The sequence below is a fragment of the Salvelinus alpinus genome, chromosome 27 (genome assembly GCF_045679555.1).
Source record: "Salvelinus alpinus chromosome 27, SLU_Salpinus.1, whole genome shotgun sequence".
Lineage (NCBI taxonomy): Eukaryota > Metazoa > Chordata > Actinopteri > Salmoniformes > Salmonidae > Salvelinus > Salvelinus alpinus.
This window is the reverse complement of record NC_092112.1, coordinates 26601671-26621585: the sequence shown is the minus strand read 5'-3', so window position 1 is coordinate 26621585 and position 19915 is coordinate 26601671. Positions and strand designations below refer to the sequence as shown.

Genomic DNA, 19915 nt, shown 5'->3' with positions numbered 1-19915 from the left:
TCTTTCTTCTACCCCCCTCTCCATATTCCCTTCTCTCCCTCTCTTCCCCCCTCTCTCCTATTCTCCCCTCTCCCTCTCCACACACGATCTACTCCAGGATGACTATCTGCCCTTGCCTTTTGGAATTGGGGACAAAATCTTTCCACTCATATGCCCTCAACTGAGTTTAGTCATTAGCATTCAGGGGCAGAGAGTCTGGAGGAGCCACAATACCCGGTGGAAGGGACTGTGGAAATGAAGTTAGCGGTTGACATGGTGATAAAGACGACTCCGGGGTAACTGCAGCAGAACTCTGGCAGGCCTCATTAATGACTGAGATCCACTAATGAGCGTGAATCACTGGCCTGCCAATCAGACAGGCTGGTTCCTGTCAAAGAACCAGCCACTGATGGAGTGAAAAAGAGAGAGATGGGTCAGTATTTTCCCTGTCGCTGTGACTCCATTTGAGGATAGAATGGTTCTCCTGCTCTTCAGTCTTCACTACCCCGCTAGCCACCCAGGGTTGTCCTGAGTTCAGGCCAGGTTTTAAAAAACAGTATAAATCTAGTAGGAGACAGTGACTGAGGGCCCCTCCTACGGTGGGCAGTAGTAGTGAATGCCTGGATTGGCCTCCTCCACACTGAAAGAGAGGCAATAATACCAGTTCTTATGCACCCTCTGAAAAAGGATTTGGGTAGGGTGGAACTGAGGAGAGAGCGGGATATGGCTGAGCCCAGGAAAGACACTTCAACTGTCAGCAGCATTCTAGGCATCTTATGAGAAGGGAGGCACGCTTTCTCAGAAAGCCTCCAAGCCTCTACATTTCAAACCAAGAATCCACTCAGACAATAGTGACAGAAGGCTGAGTTCTTAAGCCTCGGTGGACTTAATGCCATTATATGCCTCTGACCTTCATATCGCCTTAGAGATACAAGGAACTCAACAGCCTGCCTTGCTTATATAATGGAGAGTATTGCTTTACATCTTTTCAGTAATGTAAATAGTCTATGCTATAAAATGTACAAATCCAGAATAGAACACAAGTTCTATACGTCCATGTTTCTCTATCTGAATTGGATTTTATTTTGTACCTGTAGCCGATTAAGTAATAAGGCATGGTTAATGCTGTCACGTATGCTTAGACTTGTAGAGTGCTCTTTGCTTCCTGAAAACCTTAAGAGCTGTAGTTGTGAGGTCAATGTGAGGGACCCCAGCAGGTCAAGTCTACGCTAATTACCAGGCCTCATTATGGTCAAGTAGACTGTCATCAGTCGCCACACCTCACAGCACTTTTATTTCTGCTGGCTGGGTTTATGCTGCAAAACATTTAATCTGTGGATTACTGTCAAGATTGTGTACCTGGGCAGGCCCTTGGGGAACTGGAATCTTTGGAATATGACTGTTAATTTCAGGGGATGGAGGCAGAGCACAGAACCCACTCAACACAGATTACACTGTGCCACTTTGGTCAGGGAGACTGTTGTTACTTTAGAGGCTTTTATTCAACACGGAGAGCAATGACACAATGTTAGGTAATGGTGTCGTACCCAGTCTTAATATCACTTAGAGCATCTGTTCAGTTATTGAGGAGTTCCTATGGATTATTAAAAACTATTTAACATCCAAACATCCTCATGTCTCTTATAATAATAATACATGAGATTTGAAGTGCCTTTCAAAAAAACAAACAAGGAAGATCAACAGCAAAGAGTATAGAATAAGACAATTATATAAAAGCTGCTTAGCTAGGGCTGAGTAAGGGGGGAGCTAAAATTAGGGGTAAGACACACTGAAACAGTGGGTTTTGAGATTGTTTACGTTAGATTACCTCACCCTCCCCACAGTCTTTCCATCTATGGCCATGGCGACTGAAGTGTTATGTGTTAGAGCCAGCTGTGCATTGTTTTGTTGTCCCGTTTATCTTGGCTGTGTCTCCAAGACGCTCCGGGGTTGCGGAGGAGTAGGCGTAGTAGCCAGTAATGAACTTGTTCGGGCATTAAAACTGCCACTGGATGTCTAGTAACAATTGCAGCTCGTGGTTGTAGTGTGCATGGTTATTATGTGGAGGTGGCGTGTGAACGGGTCTCATACCCCAGGTCAATATTTCACACCCTCAGTCTAATGAAGACACAAGCCATAAGCCATCTTGGTGAAGACTAGTGCTTATCAGTGACCTGTCCTCACTTACCCTCCTCTCTATCACTTGATTTCAATGTAAGAGATTCTGAAATCGGGGCCTGATTTCATTTTAAAAGGACTTATTTTGCATGCAGCGACTAAAACCTAAAAGGGTGCCATTTAAAGTACAAAATAGCCTAAAAACCAGTGGGTCTATTCCAGCAACAAGTACTTTGTGCTTGTAGACAATAAATTATGTTTCAAATCAATGTTGCAAGTTGTAACATTGTTGGATGACTCAGCTATGACTTTACCACAAAATACCAGCCACATCCAGTAAGCCTGTAGGGTCCCATTACAGATAGTATAGATGCAGGGCCAGTTAAAGACCAATACAAACCCCTTGAATCATGATAAGTATTTTTATTTCATCTTTATTTAACTAGGCAAGTCAGTTAAGAACAAATTCTTATTTACAATGACGGCCTACACCGGCCAAACCCAGACGACGCTGGGCCAATTGTGTGCCGCCCTATAGGACTCCCAATCACGGCCGGTTGTGATACAGCCTGGATTCAAACCAGGGTGTCTGTTGTGATGCTTCTAGCACTGAGACGCAGTGCCTTAGACCGCTGCGCCACTCGGGAGCCCAAGTGTTGTATTACCTACTGAGAGTGAGAGATGGTCTGGATAGACGGTCAGACCTTTTCATAGTCACACCACTATTGGGGCTCATCTTCAGGAGCTCTGTCAACAATGCATAGCCTTGGTGTTGAATCTGTGTCAGCAAGGACAAGAGTGGTCTGGTCTGTGACTGCTAAGTAACCTCTCTCCCCAGCCTGGCAATCCTCCTGTGGGAAATTCCTGTGGTTTGTAAATACTGCTTACTGTTCTGCTTATTGGCCAGTTCACTGTCTCGTTCCCAGCTTTGTGTTTTATTCACCGGAAAGTAATTGAGACTAGTGTTGTTGGCCTACAACAAGGCTCAACCCTATTTAAGTGTTGCTTTGTTCCATTCAGGTTTTTATTTTATTCATCAAGTATGGACTTTGATTAATCACTTTTTACCTTAACTCACAGAAAGGTGAAGCATGGTCATCTAATGATTTTTTACAATACAGGAGGTTGAAAAATGTTGTAAATTCACAGGAATGGCAAGTGTTTTATTGTTTTTAAGTGGTGAAATGCAAGATAGCCGTTGCCACTTCTATAAGCATTTAGTAAATCAAAAGTAAATCTAAAGTCTAATATAACTCTTTGTATATCCAAATTCCCCTGTGGACCAACACAATGTTCTATTCATAGAGTTAACCTCATGTGATGCTAGCTCTCACACCCTACTCCTTCTCCTACAGAATATAAAGAGACTTAGTGAAACAGATTTTCAAAGCCAAACTTGGCACAGACCAGCCATTGAGAGGGAGGCATGGTGATTGTGCAATCCAGCCTGTTTCCCCAACGATGGGGGTAAGAGGGGGGGTCTTGAAGGGGGAAAGGGCCAGGGGTGAGAGAGAGCAGGGGAGCAGGCAGAAACCCGACCAGGGGGGTTCCTTTCGTCTCATGCTTCAGTGGCAATTTGTCAGCCAGCATGAATGGCCGCCTTTATGAACCCACAAGACAGCAGTCGGGGTTCAGATCTGATTGAGCTCTAAGCCGATTGTACCCCGTTCCTTTGTGGGCCGAGCATAGCCCGTTCCCCCTCAGCCAATGGGCATCCAGCTAGGGTATTACCTCACGATCATATGATGTCTATGCCAATCACCCAGAAAAACACTCCCTCTTTTCCCCTTTGAGAGGAAGAAAGGCACTCTGGGAAAATAATGAAACTCCATCAGGCCTTCCATGAGAACCACTCTCTCCAGGAATACATTGACAACGGAGTGTAGAGAGAACAAAAGGCAGATTTCTGCAGGGAAATATTTTACAAAGTGGCGTGTAGGCAGTCGTGATTGAGGGAGTGTTTGGAAGTAGGCCAAACATACAGGGAAGATCACCATTATGGAGACTACTGCCAATTAACATGTTCCCCACTGGGCTCGGGCTGGAGATTCCCATGATACACGAGGGTTAAGCTATTGTCTTCAGACACAAAGCTCTGATTATGGAAGTGGGAGCTGTAGGTATGCGTGCAAGAGACAGTGGTCTGCAAGAATGTACAGAAGTACACTGATGTGAATTTAAATTGTTTCATTTGGAAAGAATAAAACTTGCATTATTTTTTGCATGACAGAGTGAATAAAACTTAGAGCTGTGACTAGTTCTCGAACCAATTTGTGGATTGTTTCTTGCTTCATTAACAGTAGGGTTTACACAAAAGTGAATAAATGACATGACACTTTACTACAGTATTTTCCCAAAATATTTTGTGAGACTATGGACAGTAGCTCGAATAGGTTTCAGCCTAACATCATCTGAGAACAACATGGTAGATGTTAATTAATAAATGACCTACAACCCATAGTAGGAATGACCAAATTCTTGATAAATCTATTCCTTGTGATTTGCATCTGTCTGGCATCCTATGTTTATTTCCCTCATCAGAGGTGACTTACCTAACAAACAAACTAACATCCTAAAGGATCATGTTCTATCTACCCCCGCCATGTAGCTTCATCTAAAAACAGTGCCTTCAGAAAGTTTTCACAGCCCTTGACTTTTTTTTGTGTGTGTTACAGCCTGAATTTAAAATGGATTAAACAGAGATTTTCTGTCACTGGCCTACACACAATACCCCATAATTAGATTTTTTTTTATTTTTACAAATGAATTCAAAATTAAAAGCTGAAATGTCTTGACTCAAGTATTCAAACCCTTTGTTATGGCAAGCCGAAAAAAGTTCAGGAGTAAACATTTGCTTAACAAGTCACATAATATGTTGCATGGACTCACTCATCTCTTAATTAATAGTGTTTAACACAGGGTTTCCCAAACTTGGTCCTTGGGACAAATAATCAACTAATCATCCAGCTTTGAAAATTTGAATCAGCTGTGTAGTGTTAGGGCAAAAACCAAAACTTGCACCCCTTGGGGTCCCGAGGACCGAGTATGGGAAACACTGGTTTAACATGATTTTTGAATGACTACCTCATCTCTGTACCCCACACATACAATTATCTGTAAGGTCCCTCAGTTGACTGGGGAATTTCAAACACAGATTCAACCACAAAGACCAGGGAGGTTTTCTAATGACTCGCAAAGGGCATCTATTGGTAAAAAAGCAGAGATTTGAATATCCCTTTCATCATGGCAAAGTTATTAATTACAATTTGGATGGTGTATCAATACCGCCAGTCACTACAAAGATACAGGCATCCTTCCTAACTCAGTTGCTGGAGAGGAAGGAAACCGCTCAGGGATTTCACCATGAGGTCAATGGTGACTTTAAAACAGTTAGAGTTTAATGGCTGTGATAGGAGTAAACTGAGGATGGATCAACAACATTGTAGTTACTCCACAATACTAACCTAATTGACAGAGTGAAAAGAAGGAAGCCTGTACAGAATGCAAATATTCCAAAACATGCATCTTGTTTGCAAAAAGGCACTAAAGTAATACTCCAAAAAATGTGGCATAGCAATACATTTTTTGTCCTGAATAAAAAGCGTTATGTTTAGGGCAAATCTAATAGAATACAATAATGAGTACCACTCTCCATATCTTCAAGCATAGTGGGGCCTGCATCATGTTATGGTTATGCTTGTAATCGTTAAGGACTGGGGTGTTTTTCAGGATGAAAAGAAACAGAATGGAGCTAAAACAGGCAAAATCCTTGAGGAAAACCTGGTTCAGTCTGCTTTCCACCAGTCACTGGGAGATTAATTCACCTTTCAGCAGGACAATAACCTAAAACACAAGGTCAAATCTACACTGGAGTTGCTTACCAAGAAGACAGTGAATGTTCCTGAGTTACAGTTTTGACTTAAATCTACTTGAAAATCTATGGCAAGACCTGAAAATGTTTGTCTAGCAATGATCAACAACCAATTTGATAGAACTTGAAGCATTTTTAAAGAATAAAGGTCAAATTTTCCAGGTGTGGAAAGATCTTACAAACTTATCCAGAAAGACTCACCGCTGTAATCGCTGCCAATGGTGTTTTTACAAAGTATTGACTCAGGTGTGAACACTTATGTAAATTAGTTTTTTCTGTATTTCATTTTCCAAACATTTGCATAAATTTCTGCAAACATTATTTCACTTTGTCGTTATGGGGTATTTTGTGTAGATAAGTGAGAAAAAACATCTAGTTCATCCATTTTGAATTCAGGCTGTAACACAACAAAATGTGGAAAACGTCAAGGGGTATAAATACTTTTTGAAGGCACTGTATGTGGACAGAAGGACATATTTCCAAGTCAGTAATGATTTTCTAAAGACAGGCCTAAGCCGATTGTGTGCCTTTGCTGCAGGTTTCCTTCCTTGACTTTATCCTTGGTTTGTAGTGGGGCAGAGCCTCAGTAGGCAGCATTGAGTAGTTCAGGGTCAATGGTTTTGCCCAGGATGGAACATATTGGCCAAGGTCTTTGATCATGGTGGAGCCTGGGGGTCGTGACCCCTTTTATTCCACATGATAACAACTTTACTGACCCATGATACTATGTCTGCGTCCCTAATGGCACCGTATTCCCTATGTAGGCCATTATGTTTGACCAGGGCCTGCCCTATGTAGGGAATAGGGTGCCATTAGGAACGCACATAGCCCAACAGATGACCCCGCCTGCAGTTTAGGGGCACAGAGCTGGTTAATTTCTAAAGGCAGGTTTCCTCATTACATTTAGCCCCTGCTAACTGCCTTTTGAACTCTTGATGTTCACCATTGTTACATGCATTAACCAGGCTAGTTTGATATGGATATGAACAATTGCTCTGAGAAACACTGTACAAATAATACTTGAAATGATTCACAGTAGAAACACTATTCTGACAACCTCAATATTGTCAATTTGACTTTGAATTCCCAAGATATTGTTACTCCGCCCTTAGTTTACACAGTTCACTGTTGTATGCATGATACAGTATATTGCCACCTTCATTGCAATGGCCTGATGTTCTACAAAACAATGGATGGAGATGATGTGGTGTGGGAAGGTTGCCAGGACATACTTTAACACAATCAGACCTGACCTATGCATTCTGCTCATGTGGAAAAATGATGTTTAGGTTTAGTTTTAAACTGGCTATTCAATTGTTTAAAAGTACTCATTATGATCATCTTCTGTGTTATCATATTAGCATTAAAACTGTGCAAGCTATCTGTAGTTGCTGACCAAAATGCAATACGCTACTCTGTGGCAAAGGGGTCTGAAAAGGTGGTAGACTGCAGATTAACTGTTACAACAGTGCCATCATCTGGCATTATATGTTCATTGCATCCTTCTGAATAAAATCCTGCCAACAGTTTTGCACTTTTGTTGGTGGAGTGCATTGGTCATCTGTAAATATGGGTGTGTGCTTTTTACTTAATTAGGTAGTTTACCATTGGAAACTTGTGATGTGACCTGACTGAACATTTAAATGAATGGAATCATAAGAACAACAATAAACATGTCAGAACCTTAATATAATTAAATTACATTCCTCATATCATATGAATGTAGTGGTATGTTGTATTCTCTTATAGTTAATGTGACAAAGGAGGTAATAACAAAGGCAAGGGCTTTTTCAATTAAATATATTAAAATAACTAATTGAAAAGCACTTCCCTCCCACATAAGATTATATAAGTGATTCTGGGATAAATGTAGACAAAGTGACATATAACCTAATTTCCCCCCCTAATGTTACACAGAAAAAAACAAGGTGTACAAACAGATTGTAATATTTTGTAACATAATCAGTGAACATGACATTATTGGTCTCCTGGGACCTCATTTATCATTCATGCGTAGGCACAAATCTGTGTGTAAACCATGCGTGGGATCATTTCCACGCAAAGTGCGAGATTTATCAATATGAACGTTGGCTTGAGAGTGTGCCATGACCATGCGTACACACAGTGCCAAGTGGTAGAATAAGGGAACTGTTTGTCAAGCGTAGTATGGGGAAAATATATGTTGAAAATGTGTGAACCTGTGAGAGTAATCATGAAATCGTTTTTAAATGTAATCGTATTTCCATTTCCAAAACCCATTTTTATAGGATTTTTGCGAGGATTTAAGACTAACCTTAAAAATGCATGCCATTCCGGTGCACATCCAAGTGCTATCCACCCTCGGGGTTTTGGCAACCGGTACTTTATAGCGGGAGCTTGCCAATTCGCATCTCACAGCCCTCGATGAGCCAATGTTTTGGATGCAATCATCAGCAAAACGAACAGTAACACATACCATTTCCATAAACCATTGCACAACAGGTTGACGTCAACGGGGGTTTCTTTGCCATGATGCCATCAATGGGTTCCCAAATACGAACGGATCAATAGATGGCACCCACCACATCGCCATAAAATCACCATCACAAAACGAATTAAACTATGTGAACAGAAAAGGCTTCCACTCTTTATGTGCAGGTTATGTGATGCGCAAAAGACGCTGCTGAATGTTGTGGCAAGATGGCCAGGTGGAATGCACGACTTGTTTATTCTGCAGAACAGCATTATTGGCCTATATGCCGACAGAAGGGAGCTGTTGAGGATGGATGGCACATTGGTGAGTGTTGCATACTCAGTACCTATATTTTGCCATTGCTAAAGCAACTTGACTTGTCCTAATGGTCCTCTCTTTGTAGCTATGTTTTTATTTTTACTGGGCAAGCCACAACTGAGCAAGACAAATAACACATTTTGGTTGTACTCACTCTCTGACACTAGCACCTCTATTTAATGTATTATTTATCTTTTCTTAGATTTTTTTGGGAGCGCGGTTGTATTTCATAGTATGGCGTCGTGCAATCCCCACGGTTTAAATGGACCACGTGGTTAATTAGGGGCGTTTCGAAAAGCAAACAGCTACAGTCGTGCATGAGCACTGATGCTGGGAACAGTTGGTGTTTGTTCATCAATGGTTATCTCCTATCGGTGTGCATATGACGCTCATAGGTTTGTTTGACAAATCACACTTTTTCTATGCATACGACAATTCTAAATTCTGTTCGTAAGTGTTATGCTATGACAACATCCCTCAACCCCCAGACTATTAATTGAACCTGTCGCCACTAATAACACCGTGTAGGCTCCGTCTGACAAGATGCCAGATAGTGAGATTGGTTCAGGCCTTAAACACGGGCCGGTGCGCCATATGGCGTGTAATTTATCAAGAGTTATACCCTACAGCAGCTCAAGCATATTGCTCCATCTGAACATTAGCGGACACGCAGCAACCATATTGGCAAAGGCCCCGGGCAAGCCTCCGATAAACCACTAGTCCATTAGGTGGCATCTGAATCCCTGTCTGTCGGTACGAGCGAGCACACCCGGCCTGGCAGCACTGATGCTACTTAGCACTGGGCGCCATGTTGAACCCACTCACCCATTTCTCTGAACTTGCTGGAACGGGGAACTGGAAGGCTAAAAAAAAACGTTTTAATGAAAATTGTTCATGACAGTTCTCGAGAATATTAAATTAAACGGAAATTCGGGTAATTTGTTAACATTTCAGTTGTAGGCCTACGTGCTTCCATTCCCCCCATAGATTGTTCAGAGAGCCACCATTCCCTCCACCATCTGGCTATTGAGATAAGCTCATGGGCATTGGCTTGGTGGGCGCCTGCCCCGTCTAATATTGAAGCAGCACCAGACCAGTGGTTTTCACACAACCACGCTTATGGACCAGCCAAGGTCAGAGGCCCCGGGCCTATGAGGAATTAATTTAATTCATTAACATGACTGTAGAAAATCAAAACTCAAACTAAGAGCACTGTCTTTCCATTAAGATGTGCAATTGAATCATCATTGATATTCAAGTTGAATAGGCATACACAAAACATTATTTTAGCTCATGCACTTTACAAAATAGGCTAGTATGCAACTCATGGCATCTGTCCATGCACTGATGTACTGAGTGTTCTGGACTATATGGTCCCGTGTTGTTTAATAAGTAGCCCGTTTTGTCTCACTACTGTATATTTGGGATGTTTTAAACTTGACATCTACACCCCAATCGAAACATCTAAAATAATGTTACATCGTAGTCAATTATACCAGCTACACCAGTTTCCAAATACCCCGCAGAGCTAGAGCAGAGTCAACAAGGCGCTGTCCACTCACCTGGTGCTGAAACGGACACTGGGCAGTACTGGAGTGACTGGACGCGTGAGTTTGGTCAAGGTCACTAATTTCATGACACCTTTGTGATCTGGCTCTGTAATATTAACCATTTTGTAAACATCCAACTTGTCTTACCAGGTAGCTGCTAAAGCCTACATCTCCCGTTTTTTGTAGATAGGTGTAATTGTCATCAAGCATAGATAGCCTAATGTCATTCTGAATGCCATCATGCACCAATACAAATACTGCAAACTGAGTTCTAACATCTTAAGCTACGATTTTTTTTTAAATAATCAAGGAATCAACCATCGAAAGACCAAATGGCCTATTCACAGAGCAACGTGAGAGAGCACTTCAAAATGACAGCTGCGCCTTCACAACAAAGGTAATTTGCAATGCAGGTCCGTCCATTCAATTCATTTCCTCCACACACCCGTCAGAACAGAGTGTAATTATCGTCTGCCCATTTCCCTCTCCCTCGGGAGTCTATTTTTCCTCCCTGTCACTGCTCAGATGTCAGTCCTGTGCTCCCTCTGGCCCTCGCGCTACATAAAATTATCCACGCGCTGCGCCTTATCTTCCGCTACATCCTCACCAGTGTCGAGCTCGAGCTGGGGGAGCGGTTGAGTGATGTCCAGAATATCTGATGTCTAACTAACACTATGAATCAGTTAACGAAATAACCAATTAATAAACCCCACACAAGCTCTGCAGAATAAGTGACTCCAGAGGAGATGAACAATGCATAATTGGTTCGACTTTGAGTGAGTGGGAGGACATTTCCTTTGTTGCACTAGGTTGATAAGCTCTGAAAATGGAGCCTTTTATATCTATAAGACTTTGAACTGAATGTCTCATCATCCACATGGCACAAGGAAGTGTATGTGCATCTCACTCTGACTCAGACAACATCACCCATATGATTATTATCCAGGTTGGCAATTAGAATATAGGCCTACACAGGTTTGCGCACCATTATAAGGACTGAAATCAGCAGCCATGAAGAGGATGGTACCTCAAAAAATCACATTGATTGGACCCCTGTCAAGTCAAGGGGTCCCCGGCTGTGGGCGCGCGCGTGTGCACCGGTGCGCATGCCAAGTCCTCCTCAACAGTGTGCGCCGTTGATCATCGCTCTCAGAGCTTGGAAGCAATTCGGGCAACCGTTGTAGCACAACTTGTAATCACATTTGTTTGTACAGGGGGAGAGAGCAACAAACGCAACAAATGCTGGAACAGACAGGTTGGTATTTATTATTCAGTTGAGCGGCCACTGGCCCCGCCCTGAGTGGGAGGACCAGGAGGACAGTGTGCAGCCGTAGACCACCACAAGACATAATTAATTGCCTTACTGAAACAAAGCCCATGTCGGGATGCTCCTGCAATCAATTAAATAGATATATCAAACCAATTGTGTTGCCTATTTGTTGCAACATTGTAAACATTTTGATATAAAGTGTCACAATAATGAAAGGGAAGGCCATAGGAAAAAACTAAAGAGAATGAAAATTAACCAAGAAGTCATAACATGTGCATTTTTTCCGGATGTAATTGTAGGCTATAGCCATATGACCTAATGCATTTATAGCCTAACGCAAAATGGGTTCCCCAATGCAATGCTAAATTACATAAACATGGTTGGATGGTTGGAGGTCGTTTCAAAAATATTATTTATACAGCAGTAGAATAGCCTATACGATAAAATAAAATAAATAATTCATGACCCACAAATTGATGACAGACTGAGATTGAGACGACGATAGAAGAGGAATCAGCATAAATTCGAATGTAAAATCAGAGTGGGCAGCCTATGTCTGGTCTGGTCGCAGCCAATCAGCAGGTGGTGTTTGGGTGCGATGAATAGAGAGTGAAGAGAGGGTTATTCTCCCTCCTACACCATGTGATGACGGCCAGAGTGACTATAACACTGGAGCGATGGTTTTTAGTCACTTTCAACAGCAACAAAACGGCAACAGCATCACTGACGTAAAGCAACCACAAAAAGAACCGGAGCAGCACCGAGCTCAGAACAACGGGAATTGGACTTGGTCATCCAATATTGGGACCAAACACACAGAATGGAAATAGACAGCATACTGGAGTGAGGATGTCGACGAGGATGTCGACGGAATATGTCGCCTTGAGTCTTTCTAATTTCTAGCAGTCGGGGACAGCATCTTTCTGATTCTGAATTGCAATGCATTCGGTAAGGAGAGTTATGACAGTAGTTGCTGCAGGGTGCCGCATTGCCTGACCGCTTGAAGGTAGCATAGTGTAATGCTTTTATGGTAATTGTAATGTTAGAGTATTTTGGGTGGGGATGGATGATAACGGTTGTCTCACAATTGTGTGTTTAGGCTTCCAACATAGCCAGGTTAGAGATGCAATCGGTGACTGAACATAGGCTATTCATAGACCTAATTAGGAGGTCAGCAACAGCCAGTATTGCGACTGATTTGAGAGCTATAAATGTCAACATATGAAAAGAAAGTTGGAAACAGAAGTCAAATGTTAGATAGGTACAGGTGGAAACATAATGTCGCTGTCCAAAAAGTGAATGCAGCCTATGTTGCACCTTCTATCACAGGCCTACTCAGGAGGACCCAGGACGATATCTGAAGTCAGGCTTTGCTTTTAGGGAACTGATTGAGAGGGTCCAATAGGCATATACGTGACGCATTCATTGTTGGAGGTTTTGGCTCCATCGACGGTAATATTTTACCTACCATTCAATATTGGCCGTGGAAGCAAGGACGATGGCTCACTTGCAAGCGGGCTTGTCTCCAGAAACCCTGGAGAAAGCCAAGGTGGAGTTAAAGGAGAACCCCGACACTCTACATCAGGACATTCAGGAGGTGAGGGACATGATCATCACCCGCCCAGACATTGGCTTTCTTAGGACAGAAGATGCTTTCATCCTGCGCTTTCTCCGAGCGCGGAAATTTAATCATTTCGAGTCGTTTCGCCTCTTGGCCCAGTATTTCGAATATCGTCAGCAAAATCTGGATATGTTTAAAAACCTCAAAGCAACCGACCCGGGAATCAAGCAAGCTCTCAAAGACGGATTTCCGGGGGTGCTGACCAACTTGGACAGATATGGCAGGAAAATACTGATTCTCTTTGCTGCTAACTGGGACCAGAGCAGGTAATGTCCGTCTGATATTTGGGAGCTGTCCTTTCAGAACTACTGTAACGCCACTTGACAGTTTGCTTTTAGTCGACCATCTATATATTTTCCCACAAATCTGTAGCATTGGCTTTGTTATAGCCTAGTCTCATGAATTTAACCGAAACATAAATTGAACTATTAACCAAAAGGCAAGCCTTGTCAGTGTCTCATTGATGTAGGCCAGGGCATGGGCATAGACTAGGCTGCATGGGCATAGACTAGGTCAGTAAAAATGCTATCACCCCACTAGTGAATGAGGAATGTAAGTGTTGAACCATATACAATCAAATTACGTTTCACCACATTACTTTAGAGATTTGAGTTTGTGATTTCTTTTACTTTAGGGGCCCACTCATGTGATCTCCATAGTCACAATGAAAACACATTAGTAATTTCACACAATAGCAGGATGTGATAAACACACAAAAGGCCATCAGAAGTGCACATTAACTTAATAACAGCACTCATACAAGTCAAGTTTTCTCTGCAATCTGCATCTCTGTGTATTACTCTCCTGAATGAAAAGGTTAAAGAGTCACATTCTGTATTTACTGCCAAACAACGGTATGCTGGTTACATGTAATGTTTATAGTTAACTATATAACTGGGATTACAGTACTAGAATAGTCTCCTAATGCTTTTGCTCACCTCTATAGGTATACATTTGTGGATATACTGCGATCTATTCTGTTGTCGCTGGAGTCCATGATAGAAGATCCAGAGCTACAGGTGAATGGATTTGTCCTGATCATTGACTGGAGCAACTTCACGTTCAAGCAAGCCTCCAAACTAACACCGAGTATGCTGAGACTGGCCATAGAAGGTCTACAGGTAATAGTCTCAACATTCTTATAAACCTTCTCTTTGCTGGGCTCCACATCACTCAGATTAAGTTCTTAGCTACTTTTGACACTAAACTCCATTTACTGAGATTTCCCAGATGACTCCTAATTTAGAGTGGTTTGCTACATTTACTAATTTTAGTCAAGTCTAAAACAATAAAGGTCTTTGGGGATTTTGAATACACCAGACACTTGTCAGTCTTGCAGTGTGGAAGTGCAGATCTTCGTTGTTGTCATGGTCGGTTATAGAAATATAGCACTACTGCTACTAGTTTATATGGGGGGAACATTAGCGACAAGCTATATTTCAACCGCTTACCACACATGGTTCTGCACACCTGGGATGCTTGCTGGAGTAGTGGGACAAGTCACCGAATCTTCATGAAAAACTGTTTCTGACCAACTTTCTTATCATTCTCTTGGTGATGTGACAAGCTGTTATAATGTAAACGCACATCCACTCAATAATCACTCCTCTGTACTCTCAGAAAGGACTTTACAATCAAAGACTTGCATAACAAATGAATTACATTTCCATTTTGATTTCTGAGCCTATGATTGCAATCTTCAGCAGGTGATGCAGAGACTCAAATTTGAACAACATTCCTTTGACCCTGTTCAATATTTTCTAATGGAATTCAAAAGACAAGGTCTCTGTCCAAGTGCATCCTTTGGGAGGTGGCCAACCAAATTATAAATATGATGTGTAGCCTAATAACAAAATGCATACAGCAATTGCGAATTACATTTTTGTCATTTAGCAGACACTCTTATCCAGAACAACGTATAGGAGCAATTAGGGTTAAGTGCCAAGCTCAAAGGCATAGAATGATTTTTCACCTAGTCGGCTCTGGGATTCGAACCAGCAACCTTTTGTTTATTGGCTCAATGCTCTTAACCGCTAGGCTATCTGCCAACCAATTCCTCTGTAGTCCATCATTCAAATGTCAATGTATGGAAAGTTAAGATAGGCTAGTTCTATAGCTGTGTGGCCATGTAATATGTAGCCATGTAGAGCGTAGGCTGTTATCACCAGAAAGGTTCTTGACGGAATATCAATGGAGGACCATGATGAGGCCGTTGCACATTCCACTGCCTCTCCAGACACAGATTAGACTGTGAATAATTGATCACTGCTATTAGTATTTCTGCCTCCTGATGTGCCGCTACCAAATCATGTGGGAACACTGTTGTCATCCTTAGAATGGAAAATAAAATAAAACCCAACAGAAACATTGTACTAACTAATGGAATCAGCCACATAATCAACAGTTACTGGCTAAACGTTTCTTCCAGTCGGAGACGAAAAGCTCCAACTGAAACCCATTTCAATCTGAGCAGGTTTATATCTACAGTACATAATATATGTTCATCAGTTCTACAATAGTAGATACTTCATAAGGTATATATGCTATTTATTATATGGTATGGTATCTTCAACTATTGATTTTCCCCCTCAGACACAAAATGTGTTGTCCAGTGCCTGACCCTTCTCCTCATAATGCTTCTCTCCAGTGTAACGGATAGTGGTGACATCCTATCTGTGAGCCCGCTTGACACTGAACACTGAGAGCATCTCAGGGTGTTGTGACCCTCTGGTGGGTTGTGTAATGACATTGAAGGGCTCATGTGTGCCAGCCCACTTCATGATTCACTATGACTGTCATGAAGGGCCTGAGCTGCTAAAGAAATCACACACAAAGAAAAGCACATTCAAGACATCAACATTAGGTTTTCATCCTCAGCTGAGGTTAACACTCGTTGCCTCTATGGGTTTTGATTTTTGAAATTGCCAAGACCTCAAGACGTTGTTCTTTTTTGTTGTGAAGGACATGTTATAGTTAATGATTTATCCATATTACATATCATTTGTACATGCATCAGGTGCAGCTAACTGTTTGCTGCTCACCAGTGTGTTTGTGTGTGTGTCTTCCGGATCTCGGTTCAGCTTCTTTATAATTTCCTGTCAGTACATTTGTTAATGCACGTGGGTGGTGTGTTCAGAATAACATGATGAAATTCAACATTACTGACAACAATAAAAAAAAAAAAATACACGTCCACTGGCAACAATGAAAACACTGCTTACAGAATTTGAAAGAGATAATGGAAGATTCTGAAGCTTAACAGAAAAATGAAAATTACCCGAAAATCTGAACATACCCCATAAGGATATTTCAAAACGCATCTCCAACTGTGTCTGCTAAATAACTCAATTGTAATTGTCAATGTGTGATAATTCCGTTTCCTATTCCCAAACTGACAGTCACATCTATTGTTGTTGGAATAGCTAATACACAGAGCACAGCTCTAGTAGAGATTTCATTGCGTATTGCAAAACAAAGAGAAAGAAATTAAGACTTGTTTAGAGTGTGGGTATTCTTGGCAAATCAATAACAAGAAAAACAAATGGTTGAAATGAGTAAAACACTCCATGCTGGCCTTGGTTTCCCCAAGCTATGCTTTGTTATCTTAGAGCCTCTGTTGTTTCCTCTTGCTCTCTCTCTCTCTCTCTCTCTCTCTCTCTCTCTCTCTCTCTCTCTCTCTCTCTCTCTCTCTCTCTCTCTCTCTCTCTCTCTCTCTCTCTCGTCTGTCTGTCTGTCTGTCTGTCTGTCTGTCTGTCTGTCTGTCTGTCTGTCTGTCTGTCTGTCTGTCTGTCTGTCTGTCTGTCTGTCTGTCTGTCTGTCTGTCTGTCTGTCTGTCTGTCTGTCTGTCTGTCTGTCTGTCTGTCTGTCTGTCTGTCTGTCTGTCTGTCTGTCTGTCTGTCTGTCTGTCTGTCTGTCTGTCTGTCTGTCTGTCTGTCTGTCTGTCTGTCTGTCTGTCTGTATGTATATATATATGTATATATATATGTATATATATATGTATATATATATGTATATATATATGTATATATATATGTATATATATATGTATATATATATGTATATATATATGTATATATATATGTATATATGTATATATGTATATATGTCTGTCTGTCTGTCTGTCTTTGCCATGCCTTTTGTCCCTCTTAGTCTAGAGAATAACCTGTGTTTGGCAGCCAATCACAAAAGACCAGTCTTCCCCATCCCATCCCACAAGTTTCCGTGGCAACCTGTCCAACCGCCATGCTATGTACTCTCCAGATGGACTGTTCTGCTAGATGAGAGAAACACACTTCTCCCATTCTCTCTCAGAGTGGGTGAGGATGTGTGCATTGTTTCTGTGGGTTTAAGACAGATTGGGGGACAAATGTTTTACATTAACATAATTCTGCAGATGTAGGGCTGTAGTCAGTCCCTCTCTCCATATGGTCTGCTTCTCCATAATTATGTCATTTGGTGCAATGGTGTTAATTCACATCTTAAAAGGTGACAGCTTAAAACCCATTTAGCCAGGCTCAATCAATTAGTTATATATGATCAATAAATTATATATGAGTGCAACACATTTTTCAAATGCTCTTACATTTTTAAATTTCAGCCATTTAGCAGCCACTCTTATACAGAGCAACTTACAAGAGCAATTAGGGTTAAGCTCCTTGCTCAAGGGCACATCGACAGTTTTTCACCTCGTCGGCTCGGATTTGCACCAGCGACCTTTCGGTTACTGGCACAATGCTCTTAACTGCTAGGCTACCTGCCGCCAAACCTTTATCACTATTATTAATGATAGTGGGAGATCGTCAGTGAAATAATTGGAACTGCGAGAGGTTCATGCTTGGAGCTATTTTTAGAGCTCATTTTTTTGAGCACTCTATAAAGTATTCATATTGCATTGCCATTTTCTTCTAAGTGTATTGTGGTGAAAAAATACATTTTGTTCATTCACAAATGAATGTGTTTTTTCCCCCTGCGTATGGCTAATAGACTTATTTCAGTAGCAGCAGATAATGCCGTGTTGTGCTTTGAGGACAGCGGCTGTAGCTATACAGTATATGATGTTCTGTCCGAGGAGAAGGAAAGTCTACTTTTGTGAAGAGGTGTAGTATAAATATGATTTATGGCTTTATCCTTTAGAATTAAAGTGCTAGATAATTTGATGGAATAGTTATTTTTCTGCTGTGCGTTAAGTTGGGCTTTGCCTGAGCTTGGTGTGCCCTTGAGAGTGGTTCAATTGATTGAAAGCTGTTATCTCTGTCTGTGTCTTTTCCCTTTGTTATCTAACATCTAATCCCTGAGATTATATATCTATTAGATGCCCAGTCAGTCTCTCACCCATCAATACACTTCTACATACTGTAGCTACACATTGTATATACACTACATGACCAAAAGTATGTGAACACCTGCCCGTCGAACATCTCACGCAAAAATCATCTGCATTAATGTAGAGTTGGTCCCCCCTTTGCTGCTACAACAGCCACCACTCTTCTGTGAAGTCTTTCCACTAGATGTTGGAACATTGCTGCTGAGACTTGCTTCCATTCAGCCACAAGAGCATTAGTGATGTTGGGCATTGATGTTGGGCGATTGGGCCCGGCTCGCAGTCGCCATTCCAATTCATCCCAAAGGTGTTCGATGGGGCTGAGGTCAGGGCTCTGTGCAGGCCAGTCAAGTTATTCCACACCGATCTCGACAAACCATTTTTGTATGGACCTCGCTTTATGCACGTTGGCATTTTCATGCTGAAACAGGAAAGGGCCTTCCCCAAACTGTTGCCACAAAGTTAGAAGCACAGAATCATCTAGAATGTCATTATATGCGTCGCGTTAAGATTTCCCTTCTCTGGAACTAAGGGGCCTAGTCATCCACCAAACTTTACAGTTGGCACTATGCATCCGGGCAGTTAGCGTTCTCCTGGCTTACCGTCGGACTGCAAGACGGTGAAGTGTGATTCATCACTCCAAAGAACACGTTTCCACTGCTCCAGAGTCCAGTTGTGGCGAGCTTTACACCACTCCAGCCGAAGCTTGACATTGCATATGGAGATCTTAGGCTTGTGTGCGGCTGCTCGGACATGGGAACCCATTTCATGAAGCTTCCTATGAAGAGTTCTTGTGCTGACGTTGCTTCCAGAGGCAATTTGGAACTCAGTAGTGAGTGTTGCAACCGAGAACAGACGTTTTTTACGGGATACGTGCTTCAGCACTCGGCGGTCCCGTTCTGTGAGCTTGTGGGGCCTAGCACTTTGCGGCTGAGCCGTTGTTTCTTCTACACATGTCCACTTCACAATAACAGCACTTACAGTTAACTGGGGCAGCTCTATCAGGGCAGAAATTTGACGAACTGACTTATTGGAAAGGAGGCATCCTACGAAGGCTCTTCAGTAAGGCCATTCTACTGCCAATGTTGGGCTATGGAGTGGCTGTGTACTCGATTTTATACACCTGTCAGCAATGGGTGTGGCTGAAATAGCCGGATCCACTAATTTGAAGGAGTGTCCACATACTTTTGTATATATAGTGTATGTGTTAGGGTTAGGGTAAATTCAGGATGTACACTGAAATTCCAATTATAATTATCCTCAATGATTTTCAGTGGGGAAAAATGTGAATTTTCGTTTACTTTCTGAATTGACGGGAATGGAAATGGAATTGACCCCAACCCCTTTATGTAGTAATGCAGGGAGAAAACCCTATTCCCAGACAGATACTTCTTACAATCCACTGAGCAAAACATT

General features: G+C 41.9%; 1 protein-coding gene across 1 annotated transcript in view; it reads left to right on the top strand.

Moving 5' to 3' along the window:
* The first annotated feature begins 12108 nt into the window (after nucleotides 1-12108).
* The window catches only part of LOC139556278 (clavesin-2-like), a 28711-nt gene continuing 20904 nt past the window's right edge, over nucleotides 12109-19915 (top strand). The window contains exons 1-2 of the mRNA XM_071370058.1: nucleotides 12109-13445; nucleotides 14126-14300. Coding sequence (XP_071226159.1) covers nucleotides 13057-13445; nucleotides 14126-14300 — 564 coding nt within the window. The 5' untranslated portion in view covers nucleotides 12109-13056. The remainder of the gene's footprint in view (nucleotides 13446-14125; nucleotides 14301-19915) is intronic.